General features: G+C 43.8%; 1 protein-coding gene across 2 annotated transcripts in view; it reads left to right on the top strand.

The window, feature by feature from the left end:
* LOC119195740 (septin-7-like) overlaps positions 1 to 17,891 on the top strand; it is a 30,588-nt gene that overhangs the window by 10,230 nt on the left and 2,467 nt on the right. For both annotated transcript variants that reach the window (XM_037450933.2, XM_037450932.2), the window contains exons 3-12: positions 1,360 to 1,466; positions 4,683 to 4,783; positions 4,874 to 5,008; positions 7,235 to 7,352; positions 7,632 to 7,724; positions 9,302 to 9,398; positions 14,301 to 14,352; positions 16,780 to 16,905; positions 17,044 to 17,179; positions 17,611 to 17,756. In XM_037450933.2, coding sequence (XP_037306830.1) covers positions 1,360 to 1,466; positions 4,683 to 4,783; positions 4,874 to 5,008; positions 7,235 to 7,352; positions 7,632 to 7,724; positions 9,302 to 9,398; positions 14,301 to 14,352; positions 16,780 to 16,905; positions 17,044 to 17,179; positions 17,611 to 17,756 — 1,111 coding nt within the window. The remainder of the gene's footprint in view (positions 1 to 1,359; positions 1,467 to 4,682; positions 4,784 to 4,873; positions 5,009 to 7,234; positions 7,353 to 7,631; positions 7,725 to 9,301; positions 9,399 to 14,300; positions 14,353 to 16,779; positions 16,906 to 17,043; positions 17,180 to 17,610; positions 17,757 to 17,891) is intronic.

Raw genomic sequence — 17,891 nt, 5'->3', positions numbered from 1 at the left:
ACTGGTTGTAAAGAAAACCATCACAGCGGTTTCAGTTTTAAGTGTCCCTCTTTTAGTTTAAAAGAGGCCGGTCAGGAATGGCCCCTCAGTGTGGGAGGAACACTCTGCACCCACTGGGTCTGCTGCGCTGGGCAGAAAGTGACCTTCTTCATAGGTGCGGGTTAGGGTGGAGGTGCATTTCCCATGTCAATGAGCAATCAGGACCTTAATATTGACCAGAAAACAACTTCTGTCCTAACATCTGCTTAATAATAATGCAGCCTTTCTGCATGTGTGCATTGAATTATTACACAGCCAGCTCAGTATGGAGTAACTTGAAGACTCAAATATGGCACTTCAGCTTTTCAGCTGTTGGATCTCTGTAACCAATAACATTAACATCTGGTCAGCATTGGGAGATGGAAAACCTCCAACCGTCTGCTCTTGGTTTCAGTTTGGAACAAGCAATATAGATAACTTGGCAACATAGTGTTCTTCTTACCATATTATCTTCCCCTTCAAGGCCAGTCAGTTTTCTTTCTTTCCGGCAGGAGAAATGTAGGTCCCTCACCCTGGTAAAAAATAAGGTTGAGCCAAAGCTGATTAGCTTTTTTTTGTCATTTATAAAATATAAACATAATTAATCATTGAAGCTAAACCAATAGTTGCATGGATGGTTACAAAGTCCACGGTTCGGTATCTACCAGGTTGTTGGAAACCCAGTTGCAAGAGAACATTTTAAAATGAAAGCATTAAATGGATGCTCATTGGCTGTAATTCTTACTGTTAAAATAAAGCCGTGGATGGTATGTAACACCAAGTTGCACAGCTTTCTGTCCCCCTGGAGGTCCACAGTCCATCAGTATTTAGCGACTGCTGGAGAAGTGGCTAATTCCTAGAGTATGAAAGCATTGCCTCAGCCCTGAAATGGACTAATTGGGTTCTACCACTCAGAGGTCCTGCTGTGTGTGCGCTCTGGAGTTGCCGCTTTTTGTCGAGTAAACGTTAACTTAACCTTGTGAGACCTCAGTGTCCCTCACAGAGAGTGGATAGTTGGCACAGTAAGGAGAGAAGTAGGGAGATTAATAGTTAAAGGAAGCGCTTAGTGAACGGGGGGGGGGCAGGAGGAAGGGAGTTGGAGAGGAAATGTTTTATTCCTCATCTCAAAAGGGTTTCTTGCCAGCAGCCGAGCTCCTGACCCTTTGTCCCCTCACAGACAATACATCTAGTTTATTGTCCCTCCCAGCCGTTTGCACGTGCGTGCTCATAGTAAGCGTGCATGCATGTGAACAACATGTGGCCAGCAGGCCTCATATTCATCACTAAAGAGGCCACAGCATTAAATAATCATGTTTCTCTGTTTCAATTGTGTGTCCTCAGGTGAATCTGGTCTGGGGAAGTCGACCCTCATCAACTCTCTGTTCCTGACTGACCTGTATTCCAAGGACTACCCTGGCCCCTCCCAGCGCATCAAGAAGACTGTGCAGGTGAGCTCATTCAGATTGAATTACAGACTCAACTATAGTTCACATGTTGCGATAAAGGTCAGCATGTAAGTAGCTCATGTACTTTTGTTTTATTTGACTTTTTATTTAGCCATAATATTCCAAATGATATTTAGAGTCTCCTTTATGAGGCGGGTCTTGGCCAAGATGGCTGCGAGTTTCACACAAGTAACACATGAAAACACAAATAACAGACATAGAACAAACCAACTAATTGCATCAACAAAATAAATCTAGCAGACGTAGACCTCCTCCAGATGACTGCTTCATCATTTAAAGCTGTATAGGGGGCGACTCCTATGAATGAGGTCTATGAGACTTGATTTATTCCCTCAGTAAACATTATAAGAATGAGTTTCATCTTGAGTTTCTAGTCGTCTTCAATATAGCATGATTTTCTTTTAGTATGCTCTAGAGGATGCTTTTATATTATTGACAGCTTGCTCCTCCTCAGTCCAAATATGGTCACTTCCATTTGCTGTTTGTTGAAAACCAAATCATTGAACTTTTGGCCTCAAAACGGCAGACCACAAACCACTGGGTGACCTCACAAGGACTTCCTCATATAAAGGCTGTGCTACTTAATGATGCACTGATGACCTGAGCAGTCCAAACTAATGCAGCGTGGTGCTCATTGGCCGCTGCTCCCGCTGGTCGGAAAAAATAACCAGCCAACAGCATGTCAGCTTTTAACGGTAGGCCATCATCTATTCATGCCAAAGGTTCAAATACTTCTTCCACCCACTGTGAGGTAGTAAATAACACATATAAATATGAATTATGTTGCTGGATATCTAGTCCAAACCCCATTATCTTAATGTCATGTCTGTTACACAATGCTCCTGCAGGGTTATGGTACTAGTGGGACTCCGGTTTGTACCGCTGCAACCGCCAGACCACGGCGCCCTGAGTTAGCTCTTTTTTTCTGCATGGAGAGAGAGAGAGGGGGGGGGGGGGGGGGAAAGAGCCCACGGCTGTTTTTTTCCTTTTATGGTTACGACAATGAGAGGAAGAGGAGGAGCAAGAGGGAGGAGAAGCAGTTTGGAGAAAAGAGATAATTGAGACTTCTACTACTGGAAGTCAAAAGACAAGGGTCATGGATACAGGTTGTAGGAGGAGGTGGACGAAGGTATGGGTGGGTTAGGGGACAGGGACAACAGGGTATAAGAGTCCTAGTATTTATCCTAAAGCCTAGTTCATGCTTCTGCGTTTTCAGAGAAACACAAGGACACAGACACAGAGCCCCTTGCTGCCTTCTCACCCCTCTTGTGTGCTTGCGTGTGTCGACCCATTTTTCTAAACTTGCGTCAAAAGCTACGCGAGCTCACGCAGCCCAGTAGGCTGTGATTGGTCTGCTAACTACATCCTTTCAGGAGTCTCACTGTTCTGCTTTCATAGCATAATTCAGCCATTATTAAAACAAAGATTTTTTACTAGAGAATTCATCAGTTTGAAGAGTTTTTGTCGGAAGGAAACGTAAATATGACCACTTATACAACCAGTCATTGGCGGACTATGAGGACGCATGGATGGCGTCCTTAAAGTGGACACAGATCTCTGCAAACGTCGGTTTGTCGGTCGTAGGCTGAACAAAGTTGGGGAGGAAAATACGGGCGAAAACATGGCGATGAAAAGCAGCAGTGGCGATGCACAGGACAAAAAGGTCTCTGATAAATAAATAAAAAGACGTCACTCTCTAGGTCGTCTTCAACAGAACACATTACTCCACCTAGTGTTCTGCAGAAGAAATGCTTTGCAACACGCGCAAGCCTTTTAGAACCATGAATTGAAACAAGTCCGTAGACCCAGATGCAGAAGCATGTTCGACCCTTAAGACCTGATTGGGTTTCCCCGTGAAACGTAACACATAGACACCAATAACATGTATAGCATGTATTTATATCATCATTTACACATTTTTGAAAGATGCTATATACAATGAGCATTGAGTCCACATGGCTCTCAACATGGTGACAGCTGAGCCAGCTTGCAGCTAAGTTAATCAACATTAGCTGTCTATAAACCATGCTGGGATATCAAGACCTTTGTTTATTTCATATAGGCCAGTTCTTTTATTCTTTGACAGGAGCAAAGGGTCCGAATTCTTTTGAGAAGTATGGCTTATGGTCCAAAACAAATAATGGGTTTGAGATCCGTACACTTAATGGATTGAAGGTATAATTTGACTGGAGGTTTTGGTGGGTCTGGAGTTATGTTGATTTAATCTAAATCCTGTTCCCAGGCTCCGGGATGACCTTTAACGCCGAGCTACAGATTAAAAACATAATTTTACACTGTCCGTCCAGACTGAAAAAGCTCCCAACTCCCTCTCTGGGTCCGTCGCCCCCCCCTAGTGTGTTGGCCATCGGGTGCTGTGGGCTGAGGGGGAGGGACTGGGTCAGAGTATTGCTATTCCAGAACAATCTCTCATGCTTTGCTGCTCTCTCGCTCGCCACCTCCCCCCCCCCTCCCCCCAGCACCACCCGATCTCTTTTCTTTCTAAATGCCTAGCAGCATTTTTGAGGTTTTCTCCCGATCTGTTTTTCTTCGGTGGGAATAGCAGATTTTGGTTTCCATGCACAAAACACACATTCTAACATTCACACAAAGGCCAGATGCACAATTAAGCCCAGGGATGTGAAATGACTGCGGTGTGGGATATATTTGTGCTTGGCCGTAAAGTTGGGACAGATTATCTGAAGGTTGGTGGAAGCTGAAGAATGTTTGTCTGAGTTAAAAGGGCGTTCCTAAAATAACTGGATGGCCTTGTGAAAGTGAGGGAACGATGGACGTGTGGCACTGACTGAGCCCGTTGTGAGATGGAGCGGTGGTCTTTCGCACTACAGCAGAGATCGATCAGACGGTTGTCGGATCTCGAATGACTTTCTTTGGCATACGTTTGTATTCTATCACATAGACTGAGTAGGTTAATTAGCTTAGCAGGAGTCGGTCGTGACTGGTGGCACATTTTCAGCCTCATGCCACAACAAAGATTCTTACTGTTTTTTTGGGGGAATAGTAATAGTTACTGCTGTAGTTCTCCAGTCACACGTTACCTTACATCACAGACCGCTTGCCGTTACTTCAAGCAAACCATGCCAATCCTTCACTTATTTTCCTCAGCCTTGAAACAGAGAGGATGGATTCCAGGTATCTAGACCGGCATGGACCAAAGGTGTGAATGTTGCTGTGTTTCAGGTGGAGCAGTCCAAAGTGCTGGTGAAGGAAGGAGGAGTCCAGCTGACTCTCACCATCGTGGACACCCCGGGCTTTGGAGACGCGGTGGATAACAGCAACTGGTGAGACGCGCTGACATAATGAGGGTGTTTTCCAAAGATCAGAAGACCTTTCGATCTTTGGTCACCTTTTCTATTCCTCCATCTCTCCAGTTGGCAGCCAGTCATAAACTACATTGACAGCAAGTGCGAGGACTTCCTGAACGCCGAGTCGAGAGTGAACCGCAGGTCCATGCCGGACAACAGAGTCCACTGCTGCCTGTACTTCATAGCGCCCTCTGGACACGGGTAGGTCCGCATGAGACAAAGCTGTGAGGACACATCAAGGTGTCGCATCAGGCAAGCAGGAGACAGGATGCTCTAAACATGCCACGGTTCCCCTATCATTGGGTTCCCCTCCATGACACATGTCAAATAAAAGCCATGCTGGGGCTATTAGGAATACCATAAGATATTCTCATCATTTCAGACCTAGAGTGTACAGTTTGTATGTGAAAGATCTCCATCTTATAATATTTCCTCTAATAACTGTAATTCAGACAAAGCATACTTTGCTTCATGGTCTATTGGACTGTAAATGTACCATTAACAGAGGTTGCGACAAGTAAGCCCTTTCACATTTTAAACGCTTGATGCATTGTTAAAATGAATTATTGATTGAAGCCTCTTGAGGTGTCTATATGTACCTGACACAGTTCAAACCAGGTCAGATATTTTTACAGGCCGCATTTCCGAGGCTCCAGGTGGGAGGATGGTTTTGTTCCCTTTGCCAGTCTATTTGTATTCAATTGGGTTTCAGTGAATTGAGGTGCAGCTCAGAGAGGAAAATCCTCACACTCTTTTTCTTAAAGACCCCAAAGGAAAATGTACCTTTTTAAATATGGTTTCCAATCCCCTGCCAGCAAGACAAGCTGAGGCGGAAGAGAAATGTGCGTGTGCATGCGTGTATCTGTCTGTGCCATAGATGAAGAGCCTGCCAGCCAGCGTATGTGACCCACAAACGTTGTATAACCCAGTTCTGCTCATGCTCTGTAGAGCCCCACTCGCATCACTGTAATCAGCCAATCAGAGCGGAGTGTGTGTGCTTTTTAAGGGGGGGGGCTGGCTAGCATTGGGTGCATGCAGGGTTCATCCTGGAATGCTCTGAAGTCAATCAGGGGGCTGACTCATAGAGAGAGACAGAAAGAACCCATGTAAACACCACACTAAAGGGCTGTGTCGCCCGGGAATTGAACCCGCACCCTGCAAGGCAAAAGTACAGGTCACTGGAAGTCAATGCTGCAGCTTCCACTCAACTTATGTCTCTTTGCTGTCGCTAACTTTGACGCACAGCGTTTGGCATACCGTTACATTACGGCGAGGGGCTCTGCCCCCCCCTTGAATGTCGGGTGAAATTTGTTCAATTTTCTTTTCTTTTAAAGCACCAGATCACAACAGAGTACATTTAAGGTTACCTTTCCTATACACACACACACACACACACACACACACACACACACACACACACACACACACACACAGTCATGTGTACACACAAACAGGTGAGCACACTCTGATCAGCAGACACCAAGGAAACACTGTTCTGTGCTTTGAACCAGTGAACAGCTGTTTTGTGGCCCCCCCTTTGTGGTCTTGCATTCCTGGGATGAGTAACTCGACATCCCCCAACAGACACACACACACACAACTATGTGCGACCATGTCACGTATGAAAAAAACTACTGCCTTCGTATTGGCAAGAGTAGAAGCTAGTATTGAACATGTGTCCAGTCATATTTCTGTCATTCAGACAGCAAGACGAACCCATCAGCGGGGATACAAAATGTCAGTCTGTGCTGTAGGCTCCGGGTGATGGGCCCTCTGCTGGAGACCCGCTGAACATGATTCACTTTGGAAAGTCCTTCTCATGAATAAACTCTCCTTTCACAAGGAGTGCTTCCCTGGTCACTGACTACAAGCCCACTTTTAGTTTCAGAGGATGAACCTCGCAAGAGCTTTAAATAGAGTGAATACAAATGGGACAGCACCTTGCCACAACATATCACGTTACCATGACAACGTCACAAGCATGCTATGTTCAATTGTTTTGTCTTGAGAGATGAGAGGTTACAACATTCTTGTCTAATAACCTTTTTACCTGTTTTTGTCCAAACAGATTCAATAACAAACATGATGAATAAATCTTTGGGACTGAAACTGACTGAAACATTGCTTTCTTAACTTAAACATTGCTTTCCTAATTTAAAACAAAATGCGTCAATTAAATATATAAATTGACCTGCATTTATGAACTTATTTATAAATTGTAATCCAGTTTAGATTTGTATTTCTTTATGCTATTTAGGTCAGCAATTAAAAGCCCTATTTCAACCATTGGTCCAAAACAATTTTGGACCAAAATTAGCAGCTGCCTAATAATTCACTTTTATTGTCAGTGCTAAAATAGTGTATCACACACTGAGGTGTTAGAGATGACGACTCACTTCTCATGGTTGCCTTCCGTCTGTCCTCCAGTCTGAAGCCGCTGGACATTGAGTTCATGAAGAGACTCCATGACAAAGTCAACGTCATCCCGCTTATTGCAAAAGCTGACACTCTGACCCCAGAGGAATGCCAACTTTTTAAAAAACAGGTATTTATGTGTGCATGTGTCACATTAGATGGATAGAAACTGCTCCCGCTACATATGATGTACAAGTCTAAAACCATTATATTCAACTTGAATAGTATATTTTCTTTACTTTGGACAGAGCTCGACTTCTTCTAAGCTAGGCTAGTAACGTCCTCGTTCTATGCTTCCTACTTCATGCGTAGACATGCCTCCCTGAAAAGAGAATCTGATTTTTTGGATCGGTATGCAGGCCTGTATTCACTAACGTTACCTTTGTTCTGGGTTCTCTCCTTTCATCAGATAATGAAAGAGATACAGGAGCATAAAATCAAAATCTATGAATTCCCAGACACGGAGGACGCCGACGACAACAAGCTCATCCGAAAGATAAAGGTAATTGGACACAATGTTGGCTTTAAGTTAATGGCTGATAATCTCCTGTGTAGATGAGCTCAAAAAAAACGTTACATGAAAGTAATCCTAGTGCTACCATGGTAACATCTTAGAGTTGCTGTAAACAAATGGCTAAGTGCTAGCATGTTGCACTGTTAGCGGTTAGAACATTAGCTCCAGACATTACCAAGCATCTAGCAACAACTTGGTCGGCAGGATACATTTTGCTGTGTAACTTTTTGACGTGGTAGAAATTTAAATAAAATATAAAAAGTAAATGTAGTCTTTAAAACATGTGGTAGCACTGTCACAAACCGATGACCAATGACAAAAGATGTACATTTAAGAGTGGATGAGTAATCAGTGGAGTGTGGTGTCAGTGACTTCAGTAGTTTAGCTGAGTGCATGATTGAAAAAAGTAAATGCAATGTTGTATAATGTAGAACCATTAAGAACCATTAACTCAGTGGTTCTCAAACTTTTTCTGTCGGGCCCCACCGCCCCAACAAAAATGTAACAAAATGATCCAGGCTGAATTTTTATTGAAATAACGACATTTTGTGACGCCATGTGTGCTTTTATTAATAATAGAATAAAGACAAAAAAAATCTAATGTGCAATCCCTTTGGCCCTTTCTCAATACCTGAGACGGCGAGAACGGACTTGCGTTCCCGCGAGAATAGACTCAGGAGTCCTGACTCGCAGGTCCGGGAGAACGGAAAACGGACATTTCCGCATTTGGAACAGCAGCTGACTTGATGACGTCACCACGTCAGCTGGTCTTGCTAATACGGTTTAATTCAGTTTTTGACTTAAATATTTTACTATTAACAAGCTTTTGTCTCATTTTCATTTAAAATTAGTAATGATATATATAATATTGAGCACCATATATATAATCAGTCATAAAATAATTAGCTTTATCATTTTAGGAGGAGGAGGTTGGATACAGTAACAAAAAATAAACTATTATACTAAAATATTTGAATGCACATACACAGACCATTTGTCTTGTTACTCAAACATCAAGAGGCTGATAATCAGTATAGTGGTCCTCGTACAGCAAGCTGCTGACCACACATCATACTATACAATAATTCATATGTGGGATTTTTTTATTCATTATTATTATAATTCAGAGCTTCAGTTTCTTTGACGCTGAAGTTCTGCTGCCGATTTAGAGTCTTGAGGACGGTCCCCTCATGTCCTTTAATTAAAACATCGTTTTAAAATCTCATTTATAACCGCTACGGAGACGTGAAAACCGGTGGAGCATTTCACAGAAGACTCGCCGAAAACAGGCTGCTTTCTGTGGGCTGAGATGAGCTGACCGCCTACTACACCTCACATCTCCATCCACGGAGCAGATTGTAACAACAAAAGTTGCTTAAACAACTAACTTCAGTCATAAAATTACATTACGTTACTTCCATAAAGTAGTGTTTATAAACTATAAGCAAGGGCCCACATGCTGCTCCCTGACGACCCTTGGCCACTCCCACACCCACAGGGACAGCAGCGGCACCCAGAAAGAGCCGCTCCATTGTGTAATAACGTTTTTCATCCCTCCACTCCAGGAGAAGATGCCGCTGGCAGTGGTCGGCAGTAACGTGGTGATCGAGGTGAACGGCAAGAAGGTCAGAGGTCGCCAGTACCCGTGGGGCGTGGCAGAAGGTAGGTTCACCTGGCTCCACCCACACAAAGAAGGACACGGCTTCCCATTTGTAGCCGAAACCCCAAAAGTGTGCAGCAGTGATTTGTTATTTTTCCAGTTGTCATGAAAGACATTTAATTCCCAGTATTTTACCTCAGTCAGACAATTACAGATGTGAGAGTTGACGTGTTGAGAAGGTCCACAGGGTCGTCACTCTGATGACCAGTGGCTCACTGTGTTCCTGCGAGGAGGGGACACAAGGCATGTCCTCCCCACCGAGCCCAGTCTCCTCTGAATGAATGCATTAACTACCAGGAAATACAATGACTTGTGAAATGTAGTGTTCACGGGAAATGAGTCCATGAACAATTGCAACCTCTTTAAGGAGAAAATAAGTTTGATTGACAAACTAATTTTTACCATCACAAGGTAAAGCTTAGTCTGTTGGGTCCCAGATTTCTGTCTTCCTCAAAATTCTTTAAATTTTGAACAAATGTCCTCTTGGTCCAAACGATTAATCGATTTCGGTATCTCGAGAACGCTTGGCAAAATGTCTTAAAGTCGGACTCAAACATCTGCTTGAACAATTAGTGTGAACGTGACACGGTCAGAACGACGTGATGGAATTTCTGCACTTTTTGTTCGAACTGGTTCGAATTTGGTCACCACACCCCGTCAGACAAAATGTCCAGTTGGAATCGAGGTTGACGACTCACGGATGCTGGTATCAGCCAAATCCTATTTTCCATTTGGAATATTTGCAACTGGACATGGTCAAGAATGAACTTGAGTTTACAGCTTTTTGTTGAATCTAGTTGGGAATCAATGAGCGTAACGTGTTCCTGTAGAAATGAGCTGGCGGGCTGCGATACATTGCTACCTCATACACCCACCCGTCATTCCCACACCCACTCACGTGCACACAGCCTCGATTGGCATAGTGTATAATGGGGCATGTCAGTAAGCACCACAAGTCACGATGAACGGGTGTGTTATTTCTCCTTCGTTGTAAAGTCCTCAAACAGATGATATATTGTATATATCTTTGTGTAAAGTATTTGACCTCTGTTGCTCTGTGGTTGACCGTTAATCAGTCTTTCACTTTTTTCATTCCTTCTTTTCTCTTTTTTCTTTTTTTCTTGGTCTGTTCTTTTCCATGACTGACAGAGGGCATTTTTGGTAAACCAACCCTCTTTTCACTTGAGTTCAGCCTCATTTTCTCCTCCTCATCCTCAAGACTGTTCCCCGGACTCTCCATCCCTCCTTTCCCTCCACTTTTCTGTTGCTGTGCTGTCTCATCATTGGGCTGACGGTCAAACCAATGCTCTCATCAGACTTGGGCTGAAGGCTTCTTGGACCACAATATGGAAATCATTTGAAAAAAGGGCTAACATGGAAATCACAAAACAACATAGAAACCAAAATCATTCATGTGTTGTCACTTCAACGATGGCTGTGTTGCTCTCTGCTGACACTTGACATCCTGTGAAAGGCTTTATTAGAAGGCTCTATTGTTGTTGGTTTATCTAAAAAGGTTATTAAAAGGGTATGTCATTTAGACATTTTGAAGATTGAATATAGTAGCTGATGTCATGGTGTTTATTCTGGATTGGCATACAACACGGGATGCTTGTTGGATGCCGTACCATTCCATCTTCTACACCTCTTACCCTTCGACACGTCGCCTGTTAATCACAGGGCTCACATAGACCATATTGTTTGTGCTAGACGCAACGTCTTAAGAGATAAGCATGGCATATTCCGTATTGGAAATGGCATTTTCCTCCTCCGTCTAGACAAGTTAGACCTTTAAACCAGTGATTCTCAACTGGTGGGTCGAAAAAAAAATTCATCCTCTGATTTTATTTTGAAGGGACATTTTTAATGCAGCGGACTGTCGTTTTTTTTGCCGGCTTGTCCGTCCATGTTTTCAGCAGCGTGTGCCCGGTTGGGTCAAACCATTCTAATATGGGGGAGACATTGGGTTTTTAATCAAATTAAACATCCTGAATATAAAATTCAGCTTATGAACTTGATTTTGAATAAATTTGAGATGTTGAGAATGTTCCTCGATTTGAGTCGTGGCTTGTCATTAAGGGGTGATGGTGGGTCCCGGAGCCAGGCCAGTTGAGAACCACTGCTTTAGTGATGCTTTAGTGATGGAATGGTATGGTAGCAGATAAGTAATAGTAATGTGCACATTTCTAAATGATAAAATATTGATTAAATTGTTGGTAGAATTGCTTATTACCCATCTTGGTTGTTCAAGGGATCCTTCAAAAAAAGAAATGCGGTAAATGTCAAAAGGTAATTATCGGCGGATATGTAGTGATTCATTTGTTGATCGGTGGCAGCCTCAGAAATGTAATCGAATTGTATATTGCAACTGTAACAAGAGCAGCACCTTCTAAACAAACCAACTCAGTCTCATTCCAAATAGGATTTTTCATTTTTTAACGTAAAAAACACATGAATGATTCTGGTTCTCGTCTTTGTTTTTAAGCACCTAACTTGAATGCGAGGTGCATTTAATGAGGCTTACTTGACACATATTCCAAGATCCGTCTGGTGTTGTTAGGAGCTTGTAAAGCTTTCACACACTCACCTTTCCTCCCAAGTCTGATGCTGTGAATAGTCATGGAGAAAGCTAGAGGCTGATTTTTGTGCTGAAGCTGCTATAGAAACATTGCCCTAACGCTGTGGTTCCCTTCTTTGCTCCTGTGGTACCCGTGCCCATGCACCGCCCCCTTCAGTCCCGCCTCCCCACGCTATGCAAGGCGCCGTGTTGTGCTGGAGTCTGATTGGTTGTGTTGGTGCAGGGGAGAGAAGGGTGTACAGGCCTCGCTCTGTCAATGGACCAAAGACAGGGATCCACCATCTTGAATCATTGCTTTTAGATGCATCACAAATTCATGAGCAGTTCATGCTGAGTCAGGCTTTTAACACATGGTTTGGAATCATGACTCATTAGTGTATTTTAAGACTTTTAACATTTGTGCACCCATGATTCATTTATTGAACCAATGCGGTTCATCATTGTGGCCTAAATACACTCTGCTGTTAGGTAAAGTGCTCCAGCTCAAAACACCTGATGGACTCATTTAAGTTCATGGCTGACAAAACAAGTGATTTGACTTGGAGGCTGCATCAGGTGCTTCGTGTCATTCATCAACAATTAACATCTGTTTGCTATTAGTTTCAATTTTTCTTTTCCCTATGAACTTTGACCTCCACTTATTCCCTTATTGAGAGTCGCATCCCCAGCTGGTCATGCCTAGCTCCCCCATATAACACCCCTTCTCCAGCCAGCACACTCCCTCTACAAGCCCTGCACCCCTTAGTCAGTCAGCTTGGACACATGCAGGTTGTGGTGATGATCCGGGCCAAATCTGGTGCTGTGTCTGGTCCATCCACGGGTTGATTCTTGGCTCGAACCCGGCCAGGTCTGAGCCACGATAACCCCAGCTGCTGCAGACCCAGATTTAGCCCCGCCCCCAGCTGGCCGCAGACAGTAACTGAAAACCCATACCCCTCCCCCTCCGTCAGAGCTTCCTCCTCTAGAAGAGACTGAAGGTCATTGGCTGGCTTGGGAGGCCAAGGGGCGGGACTGCTTAAGTTTCATCAATGGTAAGGTGTCCTCCTCATTCGCTCCCCTGATGATGATTGACTGCCAGCGGAGCGGAAGCTAACCAATAAGGAGCACCGTATTTGACGAAGATGAGGCGGGCGATCCACAGCAGCAGTTCATTAGCCGTCCTGGTCCAGAATCCCATCTGACCGCGTGCCCATGTCTTTGTTGTTCAGATGAAAACTCACTAGCACCTAACCACACTACTTTAAAGCACATTTTCTGTTATCTGACCCACAACTCTTGTTTGTTTTAACAGTGAAGGCTGTGATCAGATAGGAGGCTTTATTCTTATGAGCTCAGTGTCGGCCATAATGCCAGCATCCATCTCATGATAGTGTGTGAGGCATTGTAGAGAGGCAAAGACCTTAACTGTAACCCAAAGCTTAGCTTCCACTGTGTGTAATGTGAAAGGCCTTATTTGTAGTGATGAACCCAAGTGGTCCCCACAGGTTGGTACTGCGCTCACCAGTGTTGTTTCTATGAGACGGGCCCAAAGGTCTACTCCACAGGACCTGCTCAGCGCCAAAGACACTCTGTTAGCAAGTGAACACAGAGGAGGACATTATTCTGTCAGGAGATGCTTGAGACCAAAGCCAGGGAATCATCATTGAACCAGCAGACAGGTTTTTACGCTCGTCTGAGGTTTGAGTTTGAGTACTGCCTTCAATAAATAAAACGTGTTGATGCAATAAACAAGACATGGAAACGTTTCTGATGTATCAATGTCTGCTTCTTCGGCTGTAGAGCAGCCGAGCACAGGCCTCAGTCACACCAGCTCGCCCAAAAAAGGATACATAGCTGGTGCACTGGGGCCTTTCACAGTCTGCATAAAAACAGTAGAATATAAGCCATGTAAAAAAAGATCCTATGTGACCACGGCCTGGTGTCCCTCTGCCGTTGTGTTCTACTAATGTGCTACTACAATCCATACTGTACAATGCCTCCTCAAACTGTTACTTCTCTTACCATTGTAACCTACCAATGAATGGAATGAACTTCACATTCTCTGATATTAGTAACACATGGTCTCCATAGAGATTAACAACCATAATACCATTGTTTACCACTACTCTATATTCTTTATCACGCCAGTTAAATGTTCATGTTAATCTCCCAAAAAGTGAATTCTGCTGGCACAGTTTCTCAATGTGAACACATTGCAAGAGATACACCCCAGATACCCAGAGTTCTTTGCAGTTATTTAGCATCTGCAGATAACAATGGGTCCTATTGTTGCATTGTTTGATATTGTTGGTGTAGTTATGTGTGTGTGTCTCTCCCTGTGTTTCAGTGGAGAACGGAGAACACTGCGACTTCACGGTGCTGCGCAACATGCTGATCAGGTAAACCGCCTTAGTTCACAGTTTTAGATGCTGATCGAGCCATCGTCAGTGTTTAATCAGTGCTCTTTTCATTTCTAACATTAGCTTGTCCTCTGCTGCATGATTGATTTTTGTAGGCCAAACAGGAAGTTCCCTCCAATAAAAGCCAATAGAGAAACTTAAAATAAAAATCGTAGTGGCAAACAAATATTTTTATGATGAATACTGAAGTTTTGCTCCGCTAAATTATCTTCACAAATTAACACAACTTTTATGATGTTGAATGAAACGTGAATAAAATCTTTGAAATTGAAAAGCTGGGGTACAAAATAAGGACGTTGAGTTGTCTCATTAAGACTTTTTAAAAAAACCTCTTTTGGCTCTGAGGAATGTTCAAAGTTTACAGCGTCTTACCATAAACTAATAATGAAAGAATATAGTTATGTTGCGCATCAAATGAAACAGCTGGGGGCTACAAGAATATGCACGCCATATTCACATGCTCCAACACAACTCACAAAACACTCACTCACCACTAAATGACCAGGCTCGCCTTGTATGTATACATAAGGAAGGCCTTCCTTAGGCCCACCATAACTGATAAAGCGCTGCTCCCACCGCCTTATCTAGGAAGGACTGACCCAAATACAGCAGGCAAGGGGCAGAGTACTGCACACCGGCCAGAAAACAGCCTCAACCTGTTTACATCCGAGAATTCGGTCTGATTCGTTCTATCCAGCCACGCAGCACCCGGTCGCGCCCCCCCCTCAGGCCAGGCCCATAGTTAAAAGCAGTAGGGATAGGATGCCAACAAGAGGTTCCCCCTCGGGGCAGTGGGTCGCCATGGTCTCTGGATGCAGTAGTTTGGAAGTAAATCTGTGTCATCGGGTGTTGAAATAAAAAGGTGAATTTGCCTCTTCTTCTAGTTTTGAATTAATTTAATGATGCTGAGATCCTTGGACAAGCTGTTAGGAGTGATTGGCAGAGTTTTGAATCCAGGAACGCGCTTGAAGAGGCACATGAGCCGCTGTATCGTAGTGGTGGGGGGTGGGGGGGGCAGCGGCTTTAACGGAGCGTGCAGACGCATAAACCCGACAGGACATGCAGGAATAACCGCAGTAGCGCCGAGTGCGGAAAGTGGTCGGTGGAAGGATCCTTTTTCTGAGCGGCACAAGCCGATCTCAGTTGGGTATTAAGCGACATTCAAAGTCCACGTAACGTTAAATGAGTCTTCATGACCATGGGTAAACTTTATTGAGGATCTGGCACAACACAGCGACCTGCAAGTAGCGCAGTCTTACATAAAGGGATGTACGTCTTAATGCGAGGCTTTAGAATTGATCTCAAAGGGATCCTGTATTTGCTCATAAAGTCTCAAACGAGAACCCATTTTTCAGTGACGGTTTTACGTGCCTACTGGTTTTTGAACTACTGGTTTGGCTACGGGTGCGTGTTTGTTTTCCCCCGGCAGGCAGGTGTTGTCTGCCTCCGTCACTTAAGTCATCACACATTTGCAAACATATTGTTGAAAATGTTCAAAAATGCATCCCATATCCATTGCAGCGATTACGATTGTATAAGTGAGCACTACGTCACTGCCACGTATGAAGAAATACATAAAAGAACATTTATTAAAAGTTCGCCACAACCTGGATTCAATTTGTGATACTGATTTGTATACTTCTAATAAAATTGTATGCCGTCAGTGGCAAGCAAACGTTTTGGTTCAGGGTGAACATTATATGTTCTTTTATGTATTTCTTCATACGTTGCCACACTGATGGCATAAGGAAGAGTTAAAGCCCCGTTATTATTGGACATGGCTACAATCCGAAGCCCAAGGTGCATTGGGTGCTCGCTCCTTTAGCTTGACGCACGCGCCTGATCTTGAATCTGGAATCGATTGCTCTTCCTTAGTGTCCCGGATGTTGGTGTTTTTGCGGCTGAATTTTTTGGGCTGGATATTGTAACCATGATTTTTTTTGCGGCTGAATATTTTAAGTCATTTTTTTAGGTGGAATTTTTTGCAGTATTTTAATGTTGAAAACCATTCAGATGCATACATTTTCAGTGCTAAAAATTTAATCACCTTTTTCTTTCAACACCCGATGACACAGATTTACTTCCATATAGTAGCCACAATGCTGGGGGCATTACCCAAACGGCTGGTCAGGGCCCAGTGAAAACCAGTCAGTTCTACAGATCTCGTGCCCTCTAGATGTTCATGAAACACAGCAGAGTTGTCGACCTGCTTTCCAATGAAATACGGCAGTATTTACTGATCCATGTGATGTTATCGAACCAGACAGAAATGACTCATTTCCTAGTTCTAGGACTCATTCCAGCAGAACTCTCTACATGGAATGTCCTTCTGAGATGCTCCCTACGATTCTGCTCCTCTTCCTTCCTCCTTATCCTCCTCTTCTTATTGTTCCTCCACTTCCTTAGGACCCACATGCAGGATCTTAAGGACGTCACCAACAATGTCCACTATGAGAATTACCGCAGTAAGAAACTCGCCGCTGTCACCTGTAATGGGGTGGACACCTCCAAGACCAAGGGACAGCTCACAAGGTAAGCACAGTCACCAAACCACTGCTCCTCTCACGCTAATGAAAAGGAACACGATACTTTGGATGTGGAACATTTAAGTTCAGTGGAAGGCAAATAAAATGAATTGTACCGAACCTCTGCCTTGGCTGTGGTCCACAGGAGTCCCCTGGCCCAGATGGAGGAGGAGCGCAGGGAGCACGTGATGAAGATGAAGAAGATGGAGGCAGAAATGGAACAGGTCTTTGAGATGAAGGTCAAGGAGAAGAAGCAGAAGCTGAGGGACTCGGAGGCCGAGGTGGGTTTGAGAGAAAAATGAAAAGTCTTTGAACAACATGAGTCTTATTTGAGGCGTTTTACAAGACTTCCTGTTCCTCTCGGTTCCACAGGTAGAGGTGTGCTAATCGTTTCATTTAGAAATATGACCCGCTCACAGCAGCAAAGATTGTTACATCACAGCCAAATTGGCATGTTCTTCCACTCCAGTGAGGAAGAGTTTACAATTTGTAATACCCCTAGGTCCAAATAAGCTGTGGAGAAAAACATGTAAAATTGGAACAACTTTGAGATCCTTTAAGTGAGAGAAGCTTTTTTAAATTTATTTTTGTATTTATTATAAACCTACAATTCAATTAGCCAGTGAGCTGCACATGCCTGCTCAGCTAAATAACACAGGCAAAAGTTGAAGGAAGCAAACAACCTGACATTGAGTCTGTTTTCTGCCTTCAGCTGGAGCGACGCCACGAGCAGATGAAGAGGAACTTGGAGGCGCAGTACAAAGAGCTGGAGGAGAAAAAGCGAGTGCATGAGGACGAGAAGGCCAACTGGGAGGCTCAGCAGAGAATCCTGGAGCAGCAGAAACTGGACGCCTCCAAGTCAGTAACACGGCTACCTACTCATGTAATGTTCAGTGGCCAGCAATAATCATGGGATGGAATATCGATCACTCTTAAAACATGGTTATCACCTTTCTTATATCATTCTAATCATTCCAATAGCCTGTGTAAAAC

This window comes from Pungitius pungitius, chromosome 6 (genome assembly GCF_949316345.1).
Source record: "Pungitius pungitius chromosome 6, fPunPun2.1, whole genome shotgun sequence".
NCBI classification, from domain to species: Eukaryota; Metazoa; Chordata; class Actinopteri; order Perciformes; family Gasterosteidae; genus Pungitius; species Pungitius pungitius.
This window is presented reverse-complemented; position numbering and strand designations above follow the sequence as displayed.